This window comes from Sinocyclocheilus grahami, unplaced genomic scaffold (assembly GCF_001515645.1).
Source record: "Sinocyclocheilus grahami isolate Dianchi unplaced genomic scaffold, SAMN03320097.WGS_v1.1 scaffold110.1, whole genome shotgun sequence".
Classification (NCBI taxonomy): Eukaryota; Metazoa; Chordata; class Actinopteri; order Cypriniformes; family Cyprinidae; genus Sinocyclocheilus; species Sinocyclocheilus grahami.
The window spans coordinates 1,736,193-1,755,030 of NW_015505289.1; the positions used below are offsets into that span (position 1 = coordinate 1,736,193).

At 35.5% G+C, this 18,838-nt stretch overlaps 1 protein-coding gene and 2 pseudogenes across 9 annotated transcripts in view; 1 reads left to right on the plus strand and 2 right to left on the minus strand.

The window, feature by feature from the left end:
• The window catches only part of LOC107588959 (tubulin alpha chain, testis-specific-like), a 9,548-nt pseudogene extending 7,839 nt beyond the window's left edge, over positions 1 to 1,709 (plus strand).
• The window catches only part of LOC107588958 (SEC14-like protein 2), an 18,562-nt pseudogene extending 16,077 nt beyond the window's left edge, over positions 1 to 2,485 (minus strand).
• Positions 2,463 to 18,838, minus strand: part of slc4a5b (solute carrier family 4 member 5b) — a 37,933-nt gene continuing 21,557 nt past the window's right edge. For 5 of the 9 annotated variants that reach the window (XM_016277230.1, XM_016277231.1, XM_016277226.1 and 2 more), the window contains 14 exons: positions 16,984 to 17,117; positions 16,600 to 16,871; positions 14,822 to 14,877; positions 14,479 to 14,670; positions 14,225 to 14,338; positions 12,960 to 13,073; positions 12,613 to 12,774; positions 9,836 to 10,014; positions 9,692 to 9,764; positions 9,530 to 9,598; positions 5,965 to 6,138; positions 5,068 to 5,241; positions 3,436 to 3,587; positions 2,463 to 3,322 (listed from right to left, as the gene is read on the minus strand). In XM_016277230.1, the coding sequence (XP_016132716.1) occupies positions 3,438 to 3,587; positions 5,068 to 5,241; positions 5,965 to 6,138; positions 9,530 to 9,598; positions 9,692 to 9,764; positions 9,836 to 10,014; positions 12,613 to 12,774; positions 12,960 to 13,073; positions 14,225 to 14,338; positions 14,479 to 14,670; positions 14,822 to 14,877; positions 16,600 to 16,871; positions 16,984 to 17,117 (1,863 nt within the window). In that variant the 3' untranslated portion in view covers positions 2,463 to 3,322; positions 3,436 to 3,437. The remainder of the gene's footprint in view (positions 3,323 to 3,435; positions 3,588 to 5,067; positions 5,242 to 5,964; positions 6,139 to 9,529; positions 9,599 to 9,691; positions 9,765 to 9,835; positions 10,015 to 12,612; positions 12,775 to 12,959; positions 13,074 to 14,224; positions 14,339 to 14,478; positions 14,671 to 14,821; positions 14,878 to 16,599; positions 16,872 to 16,983; positions 17,118 to 18,838) is intronic. The other 4 variants (XM_016277229.1, XM_016277232.1, XM_016277235.1 and 1 more) reach the window with 4 other exon arrangements.

Below are 18,838 nucleotides of genomic sequence, written 5' to 3' on the forward strand. Positions count from 1 at the left end.
TTATATATCTTAGCCCAGCTATTTTAAACTGTTTGATCACATTCTAGGGTTACTATTATGCATAAAAAAAAACTTATACAACACTAATAGGAATACTGAGATCAAATACAAAAAAATACAACCATCAACGTATTTCAAAATTGTTACTTTTTTGTAAAATATATCATCACATTTTTATATTAGTGCTACCAGTATTACAACATTAATATTCTAACTTATTTGTAACATTTGAACTTTTGATTTAATGCAATATTTTGTACTGCCATTAGGGACTGCCAGTGAATGGCTGTTGCATGCATAAAATGCAACCTTTTTATTCTGACAGTGTATGATTTCTATTAATATTACAGAATAGAACATGATCAATATTATCTTTCAACATTCAATTTAAATAATTGTAACTGCACAAACTATGTAGGCTACAATTTCAATTTGTTGATTGTGAAATAACTCAAACATTTATGGGTTTTTTTCTGTCCTCTGATAAGCATTGTTCAGGGCTGCCGTTCCCAAAAGCTTTAATGCTTTCTTATGATACTTTTGGGAAACGCAGCCCTGTTTGAATGCACTGTCAGCAGTGAGTGAACGCTCTCTGTGATTGATTGGTTCTGTCTTGCAACATTTGCGTGTATTCAGATGAGCAGGAAAATAGTTATATCCTACACAATTACTCGCTAACAAAGGTTATTCGTCCAATTCAATGCATATTGTACAGATGTTTTTATTGTTAAATTAACAAAATCACTGGTAAATAAAACGCACCTTAGTATCGATATTTTTTGTTTGAGTATCGAAACTTTCGATACTCGCGTCAGTATCGATACTTCGGATAGATACGCCCATCCCTAATCGCTTTGACCGTAGATCCCACCTTCTCACACACACCATGATTGGTCCATTATGTACAATGCTTGCATGTTATTGGTCAAACTACTTTTCGATCATTACCTTCAGCAAGCATGAAAACAGGAAAAAACAAAGCCAAAACAAATCCTGGCAAGGACGCGTCTGGGGCACATATGGTCACCCTAGTCTTACACAGAATAAGGCATGAAATATTTCATTGAATTCTAAGCAGTGATAAAGAAAGTCTATGTCGATTAGCATTGCATTATTATATACTTTATCATAATGAAAATTATAAGATAAACTCAGATAAACCATATATTGTCATAGTCGTGTGTTTATTAGTCACGTTGAATTAATGAAAGCAGTTAAATCTTCTGTTTATTCAGCTGCAGCGCCCTCTGGCCTTCGGATGGAGATTTACTGCTGATCACAGAACCGTGCTTCACTGAAAGATACGCATGACAATCGCAGCTTTTGCCTAATCGTGATTACGATTTCATTTCGATTTATCGTGCATCCCTAAAATATGTGTCCCTTAAATTGCTTTCCTTTTTACCATAATCAGGTTGGTATCAACTACCAGCCGCCGACTGTGGTTCCAGGAGGCGATCTGGCCAAAGTTCAAAGGGCAGTCTGTATGTTGAGCAACACCACAGCCATCGCTGAGGCCTGGGCCCATCTGGATCACAAGTTTGATCTAATGTACGCAAAGAGAGCCTTCGTGCACTGGTACGTTGGAGAAGGTATGGAGGAGGGTGAGTTTGCGGAGGCCCGTGAAGATTTAGCCGCTCTCAAGAAAGATTACGAAATAGGTGGGAGTCGACACTCCCGAAGGAGACGGTGAAGAGGGAGAAGAATAAATGTAACTTTACTCTTAAAAGTTTTGAATATAGCAATAAATATCGACATTTCACGTTTGTTAGTCTTTTAGGCGTTTATTATTCAGCATTTAAAAAATCTAGTCACCAATAGCCACTAATCAAACAGCTACAATGTACAGTACATTACATAAGGAGTGTTACAGGTTACCACACTACAGATAAAACAGTTCAAAAGGATTCTGCACCATTTATTGTCTTCATAAACAGAAAGTTGTAGATGGCTTCGAAGATTTATCAAAGCACAGCGACGGTGTGAATAAATGCTTTCTTCATTAAATGTCACTTGTTTGTTCTGTAGCAAGGCACATTTGATTTCTTTTACCTGTACTGTACTTACATCAGTATACAGTAAGTGACTTTACTCTCTAACTTTACAGACTTGCATAATAACATCCTTCATATAAAACGTGCTCAAGAATTGTCACAACCCAGCATGACAGTTCTTACATCAAAGTACCTGCACTTCTCTGCAAAGACAAGATTTCATCAGAAATACAGTGCCAAAATAGATCACTTTACATATCGGAAATGTTGTAAACAGCTGTGACGAGAGGGGAGGGGCCGAGAGCCGTGGGAACGGAGCGAGGCCGGTGGAGTAAATGATAATGAGCGACACCTGCCATAAATATACACAGTACACTACACACACATTATGTAAACAAAAACTTTTATTTTGGATGCGATTAATCGCGATGAATCATTTGACAGCACTAAAATGTATACATGGGAATCTAAGGGTTGACAATGAAAATATATTCGGCCCTCTTTCATTCTTTATTTGAACTAAACACGAGTGAACAATCAGAATCTGAATAAAACAAAGTCTGTGCATTGTTCTCACAGATCACAAAGACGCATTTATTACTGTCTGGAAACATTTCAGCATTACTCAGATACACATTTCTGATTTTTAAATATAAAATGCTACAATAAGAACTCAGAATCTATGTTTGGAATATATGTTTTAATTGAAAGACAACCAATTTAATCCAACTGAATTTACTAGATACACTGTCTTTCTAACTATAATTGAATTTATTTGCGACTGTCTCTCACTAGATTCTATGAAATACATATTTAATATCATACAGTTCAAATATATTTATACAATATGATAATAAAATCATAAACTTAGTTTAAACCTCTTCTGCTTCTTATTTGAGTCTTTCCAGGTCTTCTCTGAATAGAGTTAAAATCTCATGAGCTGATCTTAACACGCAGCAAGTGTTTGTGTGTTGTGAGCTCAGCCATTCACACTGGCACAGCTCAGCTAGATCTAAATGAAGGATCTTGAGTAAAATCCAAGGTCTGAATGACTCACGCACAATATGGTCAATGTGGGTTTGGAAACGTGCGTCACTGGCTGCGTTGGTTAAAGTACACAAAAATATCATACATCTGTGAGCCTCGTGTGTTTGGGAAAGCGCCAGCGATGCTGTGTTTGTGACTCAGATGGTATCTCATCGTAAGCGTGAGGACAAATGTGGTTTGTGTGTTTGATCAGCCGGATGCTTCAGGTTCATGTAAGGGATGTCAATCTGTCCAGATCCAGGTTCAGTTCGCCAGGGCCGCAAGAATAGGGGTGATAACTCCTACTCAAACATGAATAAGAAAAAAAAGGAACATATCTTTTTATATATATATATATATGAGTTTAAACTTTAAACCACGTAAAACTGTCATTTGCTTACATCCCAGTACTCACAGTTAGGCCGAGGGGTCAGAATTAGGAGGGTCTGGACAACATGACGGACTCACTGGCTTCAGAGGAATCTTCACTGACGGGAGGGAGTCTTTGGGACAATTTGACTGGGAGAAGACGACACAGTTGCAACAGATGATATGCATGCAGGTACACTAGGGACACATTAAATTAAATTGATCAAAAGTGACAGTAAAGACATTTATAATTTTTTACTAAAGATTCCTACTTCAAATAAATGCTGTTCTTTTGAACTTTCTATTCATCAAAGAATCCGAAAAAAAATGTATCACGGTTTCCACAAAAAAATGAAGCAGCACACCTTTTTCAACATTGATAATAATAGGAAATGTTTCTTTAGCAGCAAATCATATATATATATATATATATATATATATATACACACACACACCCACATACATAAAATAAAATATATAATATATGTATATTTTAAATATTTACTTATTGTCATTAAAAAAAATTATTAATTTATTAACATTTACAGTATAATAGAATACAGAATATATAATAGAAAACAGTTGTTTTAAATTGAAACAATATTTCCTTGGTGAGCATAAGAGACTTCTTTCAAAAACATTACAAATCTAAACTCACTTAAAAATCTATAAGTCACTTCTGAACAGTAGTGTATGTTTTGTAAGGGTAAGTACCCAGGGTCCAAAATTAACTTGGCTGGTTGGTTCTCACAAAAAACCAAGGTACTTTGACTTAATGTGCTTAAATTGGATGACTAATGAGAGATATTACGATTTAAATCATGCACTTTGTTGCAGTTCCTACTACCAGCCAAATGGCCAGTAAGAGTTTCATTTATGCAAAGCCAGTTGTTAATTCTGGATTCTGAATAAACAAATATTTCGTGCAAAAACAACATTCAACACTCTACAAATGACCACAAATTACACAATGAGGAAACAGAGACATTACAACCAAGACGACAATTATATAGATCAGTCATGAAACTCTAGATGGCGCAGGCGACGGGTTGTTAACGTAACCGATGATATTCAGAAAGTTAAACGACTTGGCACAAGCTGATTGGTTCATGCTGCATATGCAGCCAATGAGCTTACTGCCTTGCATTTATATGGCTGGCTAGCATTCACTTGAGGGTCCTGCAGCACACTTTCAGAGTTCTCTGAAACCCTCCACCTTCCCCAGCTCCACCTGTATAGATCTGCTACGGGGTTATTTTATATGCTATTTGTGCAGCAGCAGTATGTCTTAAATACTCACGGCACTGTATCGCCATATGCATTGGCAGTAGCAAGTTCCTGTACTTGCTTGCAGCACCAGCAATAATCTACAACTACCGCAATAACCAACAGCAGCAGCAATTCAGCAGCAGCGTAGCAAATCTGTTCCACCAAGACCAAATACATTAACATTGTCATATCCATCACCATGCTAAAATGCTCAGAGAGTTGTCATGATTGAACTATAGTTATTAGGAGGGACATAATAAATAGTAGTAAGTGTTATACAGTGCCTTTTCAGCAACACTGTAGCATCAAAAGAAAAACCATCAAAGATTAAATCACTACACACTCAAACATCACAAGATTTTCTGTGTGTTCAAGAACATCTCACACATCTGATGATGGTTGTTCTTACCTCTTCATCGCTGTTGTTGTGTTCTTCCGACTTGGCTTTCTTCTTCTCTTTCTTTTTCTTCTCATCCTCCTTCTTCTTCTTGTCCTTGTCGGGCAGGATGTCATCCAGCCAGGCCAGATCATGCTGCGAGAAGATCAGGTCCAGAGTCTTCCTCACGACCATCAGGCCCAGAATCTGACGGAGGAACCGGTCACATGACAATAGGCCAAACAAACGGTATCCAAATACAAAAGGTACAAGACATGATAATTATGTTCTGAGAGTCACATATTGGGTGGATCTGATGAAAAATCCAGGTCATATTTTAGCCTACAATAAAAAACAAAAACAACAATATATGTAAAATAAAATATTAGGCATAGAGAAAATAAAGCCTATTTTAAGATCTTTTACATTTTTGCGGTATGGCATTATTTTCATGAAAATTAAGCATATTTCAACTATTTTTATTTTTTTGCTTTTCAGAATAAAATAAAACATTTTGTACAGAGAAAAGAAAGCATACTGAAAATAAAGCATATTTTATAACAATAAGATGTAAAATAAAATAAAATGTATATTTTACTTAAAAATATAATAAGGCCTATTTAAGATCTTTTAGACTTTTTTGAAGTATGACATTATCTTCATGATAATTATGTATATTACGTAATTTTTTTTCCAGAATAAAAATAAAATATTTAGCATTTGCAATAAAGCCTATTTTAAGATCTTTACTATTTTTTGCATTGTGACCATTTTCATGAAAATGAAGCATATTTTCAACATTTATTTGAGTTTTTTCTTTAGATTCTGGGGTGAAATATGACCTATCCATCTCTTAATGAGATTTGCTTATATCACTTATATTATTCTAGTGATTGGTCCAGAGAAGCAGAACTTGTGTAGAAATCGCACCATGACAGGGAAAATGATGGCGGCCACAGTGGACTTGAGGATCCAGAGGACGGCCAAACAGGTGATCTGCACCAGAGTGAAGAGATGCACGCGCCGCAGGGGTACGTGCCGCAGGAAGACAAAATCTGGCTGGTGCTTGGCTGGCATGAGGAACAGCTTCATCCTCTCCCAAAACTGAACAAAATAGAAAAGTCTGGTGAAATCCACCCAAGGACATATATTTGTATAATAGTTCCAACTCTGTATTATTTTCTTTCTCACACAAAAAGAGTTGGTATATAGTGCAAAAATACTTTTAAGGCCTTTTGGAGCTTGAGAGGTTAAACCATCATCCATCTTTGTTGTATGGAAATAAGCAACTCTCATAATTCTCCTTTTATGCTTCAAATAATCATAATAATACAGGTCCACGAAGGGGAGTAAATGATGAAAAACATTTCATTTTTGGGCAAACTATTGTAAGGAAAAAGTATAATTTGCTGAAAATTTCCTCACCCTCAGGTCACCCAAGATGTAGACGAGTTTGTTTCGTCATCAAAACAGATTTGGAGAAATGTAGCATTACATCACTCGCTCACCAATGGATCCTCTGCAGTGAATGGGTGCCGTCAGAACGAGAGTCCAAACAGCTGATAAAAACATCACAATAATCCACAAGTAATCCACACCACTCCTGTCCATCAGTTAATGTCTTGTGAAGTGAAAAGATGCGTTTAAGAAACAAATTCATCATTAATGAATGAATGAATGAATGTGCATTTATATAGCGCTTTATTGTGTATTTTTGTAGAGGCAAAGCGCTTTACAATCATGTAGGGGGGTCTCTCCTCAACCACCACCAGTGTGCAGCATCCACTTGGATGATGCAACGGCAGCCACAGGACAATGGCGCTAGTGCGCTCACCACACACTAGGTACAGGTGGAGAGGAGAGAGAGTCATAGAGCCAATCAAGTGGTTGGGGATTATTAGGAGGCCATGATTGACAAAGGCCAGGAGGGCAATTTTGGCCAGGACACTGGGGTTACACCCCTACTCTTTTACGAGAGGTGCCATGGGATTTTCAATGACCACAGAGAGTCAGGACCTCGGTTTAACGTCTCATCCTAAAGACGGTGCTTTTTGACATTATAGTGTCCCCGTCACTATACTGGGGCATTAGGACCCACACAGACTACAGGGTGAGCACCCCCTGCTGGCCTCACTAACACCTGTTCCAACAGCAACCTAGTTTTACCAGTTTTCCAGGTACTGACCAGGCTCAACCCTGCTTAGCTTCAGAGGGCAACCAGTCTTGGGCTGCAGGGTGATATGGCTGTGGACATAAAAATACATTTTTAACTTTAAACTGTTGCTTCTGGCCAAAATATGAGTTCATAATCCATAACAATGCCTCCTCCAGTGAGAAAGTCCATGCACTGTTGTTTTCTCACATCAAAATCCACCCACATATTTGTTTAGAGCTTTTTTGAACTGGTTTCACTGTGCATACATCCTTTTTCACTAGAGAAAGCAATATTATGGATAATATTTTAGCCATAAGCAATGGTATGAAATTAAAAACATCCCAATGATGGAATTGTTTCTTACAAACACACATCTTTTCGCTTCACAAGACATTAACTGATGGACTGGAGTGGATTAACACCTGTTCCAACAGCAGCCTAGTTTTACCAGTTTTCCAGGTACTGACCAGGCTCAACCCTGCTTAGCTTCAGAGGGCAACCAGTCTTGGGCTGCAGGGTGATATGGCTGTGGACATAAAAATACATTTTTAACTTTAAACTGTTGCTTCTGGCCAAAATATGAGTTCATAATCCATAACAATGCCTCCTCCAGTGAGAAAGTCCATGCACTGTTGTTTTCTCACATCAAAATCCACCCACATATTTGTTTAGAGCTTTTTTGAACTGGTTTCACTGTGCATACATCCTTTTTCACTAGAGAAAGCAATATTATGGATAATATTTTAGCCATAAGCAATGGTATGAAATTAAAAACATCCCAATGATGGAATTGTTTCTTACAAACACACATCTTTTCGCTTCACAAGACATTAACTGATGGACTGGAGTGGATTGCGTATGGATTATTGTGATGTTTTTATCAGCTGTTTGGACTCTCGTTCTGACGGCACCCATTCACTGCAGAGGATCCACTGGTGAGTGTATGTGATGTAATGCTACATTTCTCCAAATCTGTTCTGATGAAGAAACAAACTCATCTACATCTTGGATGACCTGAGGGTGAGGGAATTTTCAGCAAATTTTCATTTTTGGATGAATTATTCAATCTGAACTACAGATTTACAGAGCGACATGTACCTGGATGCCATGGAGAGAAGCGACGCCCATATACAGGAAAACACCATACAACACAGGCATAGGGATGTACTGTGCAGAAATACACAAAAGTATTTGTGCAGTTTCTGCACTGCAAAAAATGAGCATGATTTGATTCAAATAAAGTAAGACTGTTCTGATTACCTGCAGTACCGGTGCAAGGAAGACAGAGACCCCAGTGAGGACGAACACCAGTATGCCTGTGAATCTCTGTTCCCTGCGTTAAACACAAACATAATGCTCCTCACAACTACATGACAAAATACTTGTAGTCTGGTTTTGACTTACCGCACACCAAGAAACTGTGGCTGCTCGCCAGGAGCGCTGGACTCACTCTCCATCTTCAGAGAGTCGATGTGGGCGATGGAAATGACTGTGGCTGCTACGTACCAGGGCAAACCCATGAAGGAGCAGACAGCCATGAGGATGCCCACCCAGAACAGGTCCAGATGATAACCACAACCTTTCTGCTCAAGTAAAACGGGAAGAAGACATTTAGTGGTGCTACATGGAATGACACACTACTGCCTGTGGACATGCATGCATATTACCTATTCAAGTGCCACAGTATTGTGAATGGTCATCAAGACTTTTCTATACGGTTCCTAAGGTGTTCTGAGTCAGTATTATTTTAGTATTATTCATATATTATCACAGTATTTATTATACATTTTTAACTTTAAACTGTTGCTTCTGTCCAAAATATGAGTTCATAATCCATAACAATGCCTCCTCCAGTGAGAAAGTCCATGCACTGTTGTTTTCTCACATCAAAATCCACCCACATATTTGTTTAGAGCTTTTTTGAACTGGTTTCACTGTGCATACATCCTTTTTTCACTAGAGAAAGCAATATTATGGATAATATTTTAGCCATAAGCAATGGTATGAAATTAAAAACATCCCAATGATGGAATTGTTTCTTACAAACACACATCTTTTCGCTTCACAAGACATTAACTGATGGACTGGAGTGGATTGCGTATGGATTATTGTGATGTTTTTATCAGCTGTTTGGACTCTCGTTCTGACGGCACCCATTCACTGCAGAGGATCCACTGGTGAGTGTATGTGATGTAATGCTACATTTCTCCAAATCTGTTCTGATGAAGAAACAAACTCATCTACATCTTGGATGACCTGAGGGTGAGGGAATTTTCAGCAAATTTTCATTTTTGGATGAATTATTAAATCTGAACTACAGATTTACAGAGCGACATGTACCTGGATGCCATGGAGAGAAGCGACGCCCATATACAGGAAAACACCATACAACACAGGCATAGGGATGTACTGTGCAGAAATACACAAAAGTATTTGTGCAGTTTCTGCACTGCAAAAAATGAGCATGATTTGATTCAAATAAAGTAAGACTGTTCTGATTACCTGCAGTACCGGTGCAAGGAAGACAGAGACCCCAGTGAGGACGAACACCAGTATGCCTGTGAATCTCTGTTCCCTGCGTTAAACACAAACATAATGCTCCTCACAACTACATGACAAAATACTTGTAGTCTGGTTTTGACTTACCGCACACCAAGAAACTGTGGCTGCTCGCCAGGAGCGCTGGACTCACTCTCCATCTTCAGAGAGTCGATGTGGGCGATGGAAATGACTGTGGCTGCTACGTACCAGGGCAAACCCATGAAGGAGCAGACAGCCATGAGGATGCCCACCCAGAACAGGTCCAGATGATAACCACAACCTTTCTGCTCAAGTAAAACGGGAAGAAGACATTTAGTGGTGCTACATGGAATGACACACTACTGCCTGTGGACATGCATGCATATTACCTATTCAAGTGCCACAGTATTGTGAATGGTCATCAAGACTTTTCTATACGGTTCCTAAGGTGTTCTGAGTCAGTATTATTTTAGTATTATTCATATATTATCACAGTATTTATTATTATTTTGAATTAGCTTTTATTTTTAGTTTAAGGTTTAGTACTTCTGTCATGTGCTTATGATATTAGTTTTAGTTTTTGTAATATTTCTATTTACCTTTATTTTTATTTCCATTTTAGTCACTTTAGTACCATTTTTTTTCATCAAATATTTACGTTTTATTTAATTTCAGCTTTATATTAATTACTGAAAACTATTTTTTAATAGGTTTAGTTTTACTTCTTAATACACAAGCTCACATATGGTGGACCTCACAAAACTCCAGGTCATTTTTCATCACATACATACATAAATATTTATTTATTTAAGATTTTTAGATTTACTTGTGTATTTGCAGTATGGCACTATTTTCATGAAATTTTAGCATTTTTAACAAACATTTCAACATTTTTATTTTTCAGAATAAAAATAAAATGAAATATTTAGAATAGAGAAAATGAAGTCTATTTAGGGCCAATAAAATAAAATATTTTACATAAAGAAACAAGCCTATTTAATATCTCTTATATTTTTTGGCGTAATAATAATACAATTAATTCAAATATTTAACAGATAAAATAAAACCTCTTTAGGGTCATTAAAATAAAATAAAATATAATTTTACTTTGAGAAAATAAAGCATATTTAAGATCTTTTTGATTTATTTTTATTTTTTTTGCAGTGTGGCATTACTTTAATGAAAATGTATCTTTTTTTTCCCCAAAAAAATTTCAAGAGTTTTTTTTTTTGAATAAAAATAAAATAAAATATTTAGCATGGAGAAAATAAAGTCTATTTCAGGACCATTAAGATGTTTTAAGGGATAGTTCACCCAAAAATGAAAATTTGATGTTTATCTGCTTACCCCCAGGGCATCCAAGGTGAAGGTAACATTAGGCACGTTTCCATTACCCTTCAAATAGCGCAAATTGAAATTGAAAATTGAAAATACGCCTAATGGAAACGCATCAATTTCGCAAAAACGCCCATATATCGCAAAAAAGTTTTTACGCTCACATGAGGTGGTTTTTCAGGCAATGCGAAAAAGGAATAATTTGCAAAATTGCAATGGAAACGTATTTTTCGCATTTACAGGTCACATGGCGTATGTAAAAAGTCATATGATCATTCTTCAATGTACTATAACCTCCAAGAAACACTTCATAAGTGGCCGTGCTCCAGTATAAGGGGCTTTCCCTACCATTAATGCTTAGACAATTTACACTGCACACGTCTGTGGTGCAGTGTGGCTCTGATACGGTCACTGAAGCTGATTGTGGCCACTCAATGCTTGTGTTTATTCCAGAATCCAGCCGCGCCACGCACGTTGCTTCTGTAAAGATACATGCATACGCCTCCTTTGAATAAATATAGCCAAAATCTGTTGCCATGACTGATCGCGAGAGGCAAAAGGTTACATTTTAGTCGCATAACATTGGTTAATGGAAACGCCGTCATTTCGCAATACTTTTTTATCGACATTTATAAAATATCGCCAAAGTTTTGCGCAAATTTGTAATGGAAACGCACCTAGTGTTTCTTCAGTAGAAGATTTTTAACTCAAACCGTTGCAGTCTGTCATATAATGTAAGTGGATTTGAGAGTCAAAAAAACATACACAAACAAAACCAAATTAAACCCTGCAGCTCGTGACGATACATTGATGTGTAAAGACACGAAACGATTGATCTGTGCAAGAAACTGAACAGTATTTATATAGTTTTTTACCTCTGATTCACCGCAATGTCCAAACTGTCCTGAGCGCGTTCTTCTCAACAGCCGGCGCGTGACGCGTCTTTTTCTTCTTCTTGCTTTACGGCGGATCGCAGACTTATAAGTGCATTACCACCAGCTATCTCTCAAATGGACCACTGATACTCTATCTACAATCTGAATTAGGAGTGTCAATGGTCCATTTGAGAGATAGGTGGCGGTAATGCACTTATAAGTCTGTGATCCGCCGTAAAGCAGAACGCGCTCAGGACAGTTCGGACATTGCGGTGAATCAGAGGTAAAAAACGATATAAATACTGTTCAGTTTCTTGCACAGACCAATCGTTTCGTGTCTTTACACATCAATGTATCGTCACGAGCTGGAGGGTTTAATTAGGTTTTGTTTGTGTATGTTTTGTTTTACTCTCAAAGCCGTGATTCCCATTCACTTACATTATATGACTGACAGACTGCAACGGTTTGAGTTAAAAATCTTCGTTTGTGTTCTACTGAAGAAACAAAGTCACCTACATCTTGGATGCCCAGGGGGTAAGCAGATAAACATCAAATTTTCATTTTTGGGTGAACTATCCCTTTAACAACACTGTGGAACAACACTTCCACATTTCTACAGTATGCAGTTGCTAGGGTGTCTTGGGAGGTTGCTAGGGTGTGAGAATGAGTGCTGCTGCAGAGTGACACTCAAACCTTTAGTTTGTTCTCTTTTCGGTTGACGATGACAGCCGTGATCTGCTGATCCATGAAGATGAGGATGGTGACCAGAAGAGCAGGTGCAAAACTAGCCAAGCACATCCACCACGGGTTCTTCCCAAAAGGCATAACGATCCAGCCTCGATCCGGCCGCGTCGGCTACACAGACACAACGACACTGATGAAAGCATAGGAGTAACCAGCAGATGTCAATGAAATAAGATGCTGTGTTTTGTAAAACACAGTAGATTAATGTGATGTTAGTATATGATCATGAGAAAAAGCTCAAATAGATGCAGTCGGGAGGTAAAGAAACATACGTGTGTATCCGTAGCACAACGCACCTTAAATTCGGTTGGCACAATCAGTTTAGGTGTTTTAAGCCCCATAAACAAATCAAGACCAACAAATGTCATGATTGACATGAAGATTGCAAAATCACTGATGAGCTTCCGAAGCTGCACATTTACAGAGGAAAAAAGAAAGATAAAGATGCAGAAAACTAGAGAACAAGAGAAGATGCTTTATAAGACAAGGGCGGTAGATTTGAAAATGCAGCAGTAACATATTTGATGCCTTCAAGCCTTTCTGTGAAGTTTTTATGACTTTTAGAAGTCATAAATACAATGTAATTTTTCAAATGTAATGTGATTTTCATTTTGTGTGTGTGTTTTCAGATGGATTTTTAAAAAATGAATATTTTAATGTAATTTTTATATTGTATGGTCTCATGCACATATTTTAAGTAATAAATAAAAAAATTATATTTTCATGTATTTAGTTTAAATATGTAATACTTTTATCTATTAATGAACTGTCATTGTACATTTTCTGTATTTTATGTCCTTGAAACACTTAGAGCTTGTAATGTCCTATAGAATTTTATGATTCAAAATGTAACAATAATATTAAATTTTACAATAATATGCATTATCAAATACAATTAAATAATATTATTGCCATTATTATTATAAATGTTACGATGGGAGAATAGCGTTACCTAATAAAAATGGTTAAATCATTTCATAAATCAAAAAGTATCATTTTTGTTCTGGTACAATACAAATTTGGGAAGTCGGGACTTAAAGAAATCTCAGTTAGAATCAGAGTAATATTGACTAAAATCAATTAATATGACAAAATATTGGCTAGATTCAAAATACATTTTCATCAAAAGACAAAAAATTATGATTATTATCAATATAATTTTTTTATTCAAAAGTAATTATTATTCCTAATAATAAAACTTCTTAATATACTTATTTTTATTATTTAAAAAAATTATAAAGAAAATAGTGGTATTATGAATAATAATTAATTTTTAAGAAAATGTTGCTATTATTATTGACTCAAATATTTATAACTATATTATTAATATGAATATTAACCATACCTACTTTTGAATAAAATATATTTTTTAAAATTATTGGAATAACATGCACTGATGAACCAAAGAAAATTCAGAATTCCCCACTTTATGCAACCATTTGGAGGCATTCATGTGCACTTTTCTCTAATAGACAATGATGACTTGAAAGCAACATTTCATTCAGATATAGCCAGTATAAAAAGGTAAACATTAAGACAGAGAAGACAACACATGCTGGACCTTTATCTGGGTGGGCACATGCAGTTTGGGAGTGTCCAAGGACATCACATAATCCAGAGCGCAGAAGACCAGGATGGATACAATTATGGAAAAATCCGCTAACAAGGTGCGACACTTGGAGAAAAATAACAAAAAACAAGCAGAACAACCAGAAGTTGGGGGGACAGCAATATACACAATATGGACTGGGATAAAGAATACCGTCTCCATGTGGTAGTGTGTTGACATGCAAGGGAAATACACAGTTTTCCAACCTTTGTGGGGAAGTAACGGCTGGCCTTGAACTTCTTGAGCGAGATGGTCATGGAGTAAGTGCCGAAGAACAAAATGAAAGACAGCATGGCCAGATCAGGGACGTATTTGCAGGATTTGCCCACCAGGGAACCGCCGAAACTCAAGCACTCTTTCTTACTCAGCTGATTCCAGTCCAGAGCAGAGAAGTTGAACTGAGTGGAGGAGTGAGATCACGTGTGGACAAAGACAACAAGAGAGAGAAACACAAAGAGAAAGGGATTGTAAAAGTAATAGTTATGCTTGCTTGGAAGAAAAACTGACGTTAAACACAGGCTTATGAAATACATGAGAGTTGCAGCTCACCATTGAGTAATCAGAGATGTTTTCTAGGCCTAATGGAGAAGAAGAGTTGAGAGCCACTACAACAGAAGATAAATGAGCACTAATTGTGTTTGTGTGTTTATTGACAAGAAATACTGTCATTCCCAAAACAAGCTATCATACAATAACATCCTATACTCCATGCTACTTACTCCAGTCAGCAGCCAAATCGAGTATGGGTGACAAAAACAAATATGATGATACACATATGTTGCAGAGGTCAGATGTAACAAACCAATACGTCATCCAAAAAACAAAACAAAAAGTCAACATAAAATTTTAGGATGGAAAACATGTGTAATGTGATGCATAAAAAAAAAAATTGTAGTCATTTTAGTCGACCAAAATTAAATGGCATTTTTTAAAAACGAAATGAATAACTAATTAACTTAAATTAATTAGTATGACAATAAATATTGACTAAAATTAAAGGATATTTTCATTCAAAGACAAGAATTATGACAAAAAGGTGTAAACAATTATCATCATCATCAATAATAATAATAACTTATACACCATTTTGTCATCATTTTTTTTACTTTTAATGAAAATATACTTTAAATTTAGTCAATATTTTGTGTCATATTGCAATCATCTGTGGAGATTAAAATTAAATGACTATCGTCATTTTAGTCGACTAAAACTAATATTAATATGACAGAAGATTTTAAAATATAAAAGATATTTTCATCAAAAGACAAAGAATGAGACAAAATATTATATAAAAATATTATTATTGTTTTAAATGTTATTCTCAAAACACGTTTTTATTCATAATGATAAAAAAAATATTATTATTATTTATAATAATAATTATTATAATAATTTATTATGAAGAATAATTACATTTGAATCATTTGAAACATCATATATTATTATTATTATTATTATTATTTATTAATAACTATTAATAATAATAGGAATAACATGCACTGATTAATCAATATATTAAAAGATAAAGTAAATATAAAGTATTATATATATAATTAGTATGACAATAAATATTGACTAAAATTAAAGGATATTTTCATCCAAAGAAAAAAATTATGAAAAAAAGGTGTAAAAATGATCCTCCTCCTCCTCCTCCTCATCAATAATAATAATAACTTAAACACCATTTTTGTCATAATTTTTTACTTCTGATGAAAATATCCTTTAAATTTAGTCAATATTTTGTGTCATATTGCAGTCATCTGTGGAGATTAAAATTAAATGACTATCGTCATTTTAGTCGACTAAAACTAGAATTAATATGACAGAAGATTTTAAAATATAAAGGATATTTTCATCAAAATACAAAGAATGAGACAAAATATTATGTACAAATTATTATTATTATTTTAAATGTTATTCTCAAAAATATTGTTATTCATAATGCTAAAAATATTAGTTATTTATAATAATACTTATAATAATTTATTATGAAGAATAATTACATTTGAATCATTTGAAACATCATATTATTATTATTATTATTATTATTAACTTTTGGGGAAAAAATAAAACTACATTATTACTATTATTATTAATAATAATAATTATTATTTATTAATAACTATTATTATTAATAATAATAATAATAATAGGAATAACATGCACTGATGAATCAAGATATAAAAAGATAAAGTAAATATAAAGCATTATATATAAAAAAAGTACAAGTATACAAATTAAGAAAGTAAATAGGGTCATACTTGAACAGAATAATTCCACCAAGCCTGCCTGAGGTTGAGGCTCGTTGGGTCAGGGTTCAGACTCACCTTGATCAGAAGCCTGGCAGTCACACCTGTAGCTGGTGAGGTAATCTGGCTTGAAGTCTCGATTGATGGGGTAATAATTGAAGATGCTCATCATTTTCTTAAGGGCGTCAGAGATGAAGATGAAGGAGATGAGGCTGGAGAAGCCCTCCTCGGTGAAGCGTGTCATGTACTTGATGATGTAGCTGGCGTCTGTGGCCACCAGGATCAGACACTGGAGGCAGGAGTGCAGGCCGATCCAGAGCCGGATCTCCATGTAGTCTATGTCATTGTTTCTGAACAGACGACAATCATTCTCACTTATTTCTTACCGATTATGACTCACTTATTTTGATGATTTTATGACATGCATTTTGACTTTACTATATGACAGGCTGTCCTGCTCACATGCTGAATTCATACAGCAGCTTTTCAAAGATCAGTATCGGTCCTGTAGAGCTGAGGATGATGAGGGGTTGACCACCGAAGAGGCAGAAGACCACGCCGGCCAAAGCCGTGCCCAAAAAGCTTTCCATCACACCCTGAAAGTCAATGAGACATATCCAAAAATGACAGGACATGCAGACAGAAAACTCTCACTGATAAAGTAGGGAAAAAGCAAATAAAGGAATAGAAAGACCTTTTCAAAGAAGTTTTGAACACTTTTCAAATTTCAAATGCTTTTTCAATAAATTTTATGAAATTTAAATTTAGTAAAAGACATTTTAAGAAGCCTGGTTTATTAAAATATTGATATATGTTTTTTCTCTATATTTCTAGTTCTGTATTATATTGCATTATTGAATTTTCAGTTTTTCTTATATTAGTGTTATATTTCATCTCTACTGTGCAATTCCTATGTATGTCTGCACTCTCATGTATGTTTGCACTACGTCTGTACTGTCTTCAGCACTGGAAGTTCCTGTCGCCAAGATTAATTCCTTGTGTAAACATACTTGGCAATAAACTCTTAATAATGCATAATTATTGTCATATTATGACAATTATGACATAAAAAGTCAAAATTATTAGGTATGCTCCGATCCGCCTTTTTCACCTCCGATACCGATTCCGATACCTAGGGTTCAGTATTTGCCGATACTGATACCGAGCCGATACCAGTGAAGTTTTTTTTTCTCCATTTAAATAAATGTAGAATTTATATATTTCTGTGTGTGGAACTGATAATCATTCTTTCACAATCTACTAAATACAGACGACTTCATTATAAAGAAAAATAAACAATAAATATGAAAAAACATATGTATATTCATAATCTATGACAAAAATATATAATAAACTAGGTTAGTGGATAATTCGGCAGCAAAAGTTATTCTAGAAAAATCAGTGCACAATAATTTTAGAAATCCAAACATTTAGTGAAAAAACTATATTTTGTGGGGAACAAATAAAAGTGTTGCACTAAATATGGTAAAATGTTACACATTGCTATTTGTAATATAAAATCCATTAATGAAAAACATTCATGAATGTATTTATATATAAGTATATACTATAAAATCAGACATTTATTTACAAATCAATTATAATAATGGAAACACAAAATGATCTTGGAGAGAGCTTTTCCGTGCTGACTGTCATAACCGCATGCGACGAGGGTTTAAAGGCTGAACGAATGACTGACAGCCACAGCGGAGAAAAGAGTTTGTGTGAACTTTAATGTAAGGACTTAAATATTCATATGTAGCTCACATTAAAGGGATACGTTTTCTACGTGTATTTATGTTTTGATTTGAACGAAAACAGCGAATCCGTGCAGTGCAGCTGACACAGAAGAGCATGAAGACGCTGCTTGCGTCCAGCCGATATTCTCCAAAATGGTGCTACGGTGATGGGGAGAGGCACAGAGGAGACGAATTGTTGAATAAAGTCGTTATTTTTGTTTTCTTCGCGTACAAAAAGTATTCTTGTCACTTCATAACGTTACGGTTGAACCACTGATGGCAGATGGACTATTCTGACGATGTCTTTCATACTTTTCTGGACCTTGACAGTGTCATTTACTAGGCAGGCAATGGGACAGTCACAAGCCTCCCGGTTTTCATCCAAAATATCTTAAATTGTGTTCCGAAGACGAATGTTTTGATTTGAACGAAAACAGCGAATCCGTGCAGTGCAGCTGACACAGAAGAGCATGAAGACGCTGCTTGCGTCCAGCCAATATTCTCCAAAATGGTGCTACGGTGATGGGGAGAGGCACAGAGGAGACGAATTGTTGAATAAAGTCATTATTTTTGTTTTC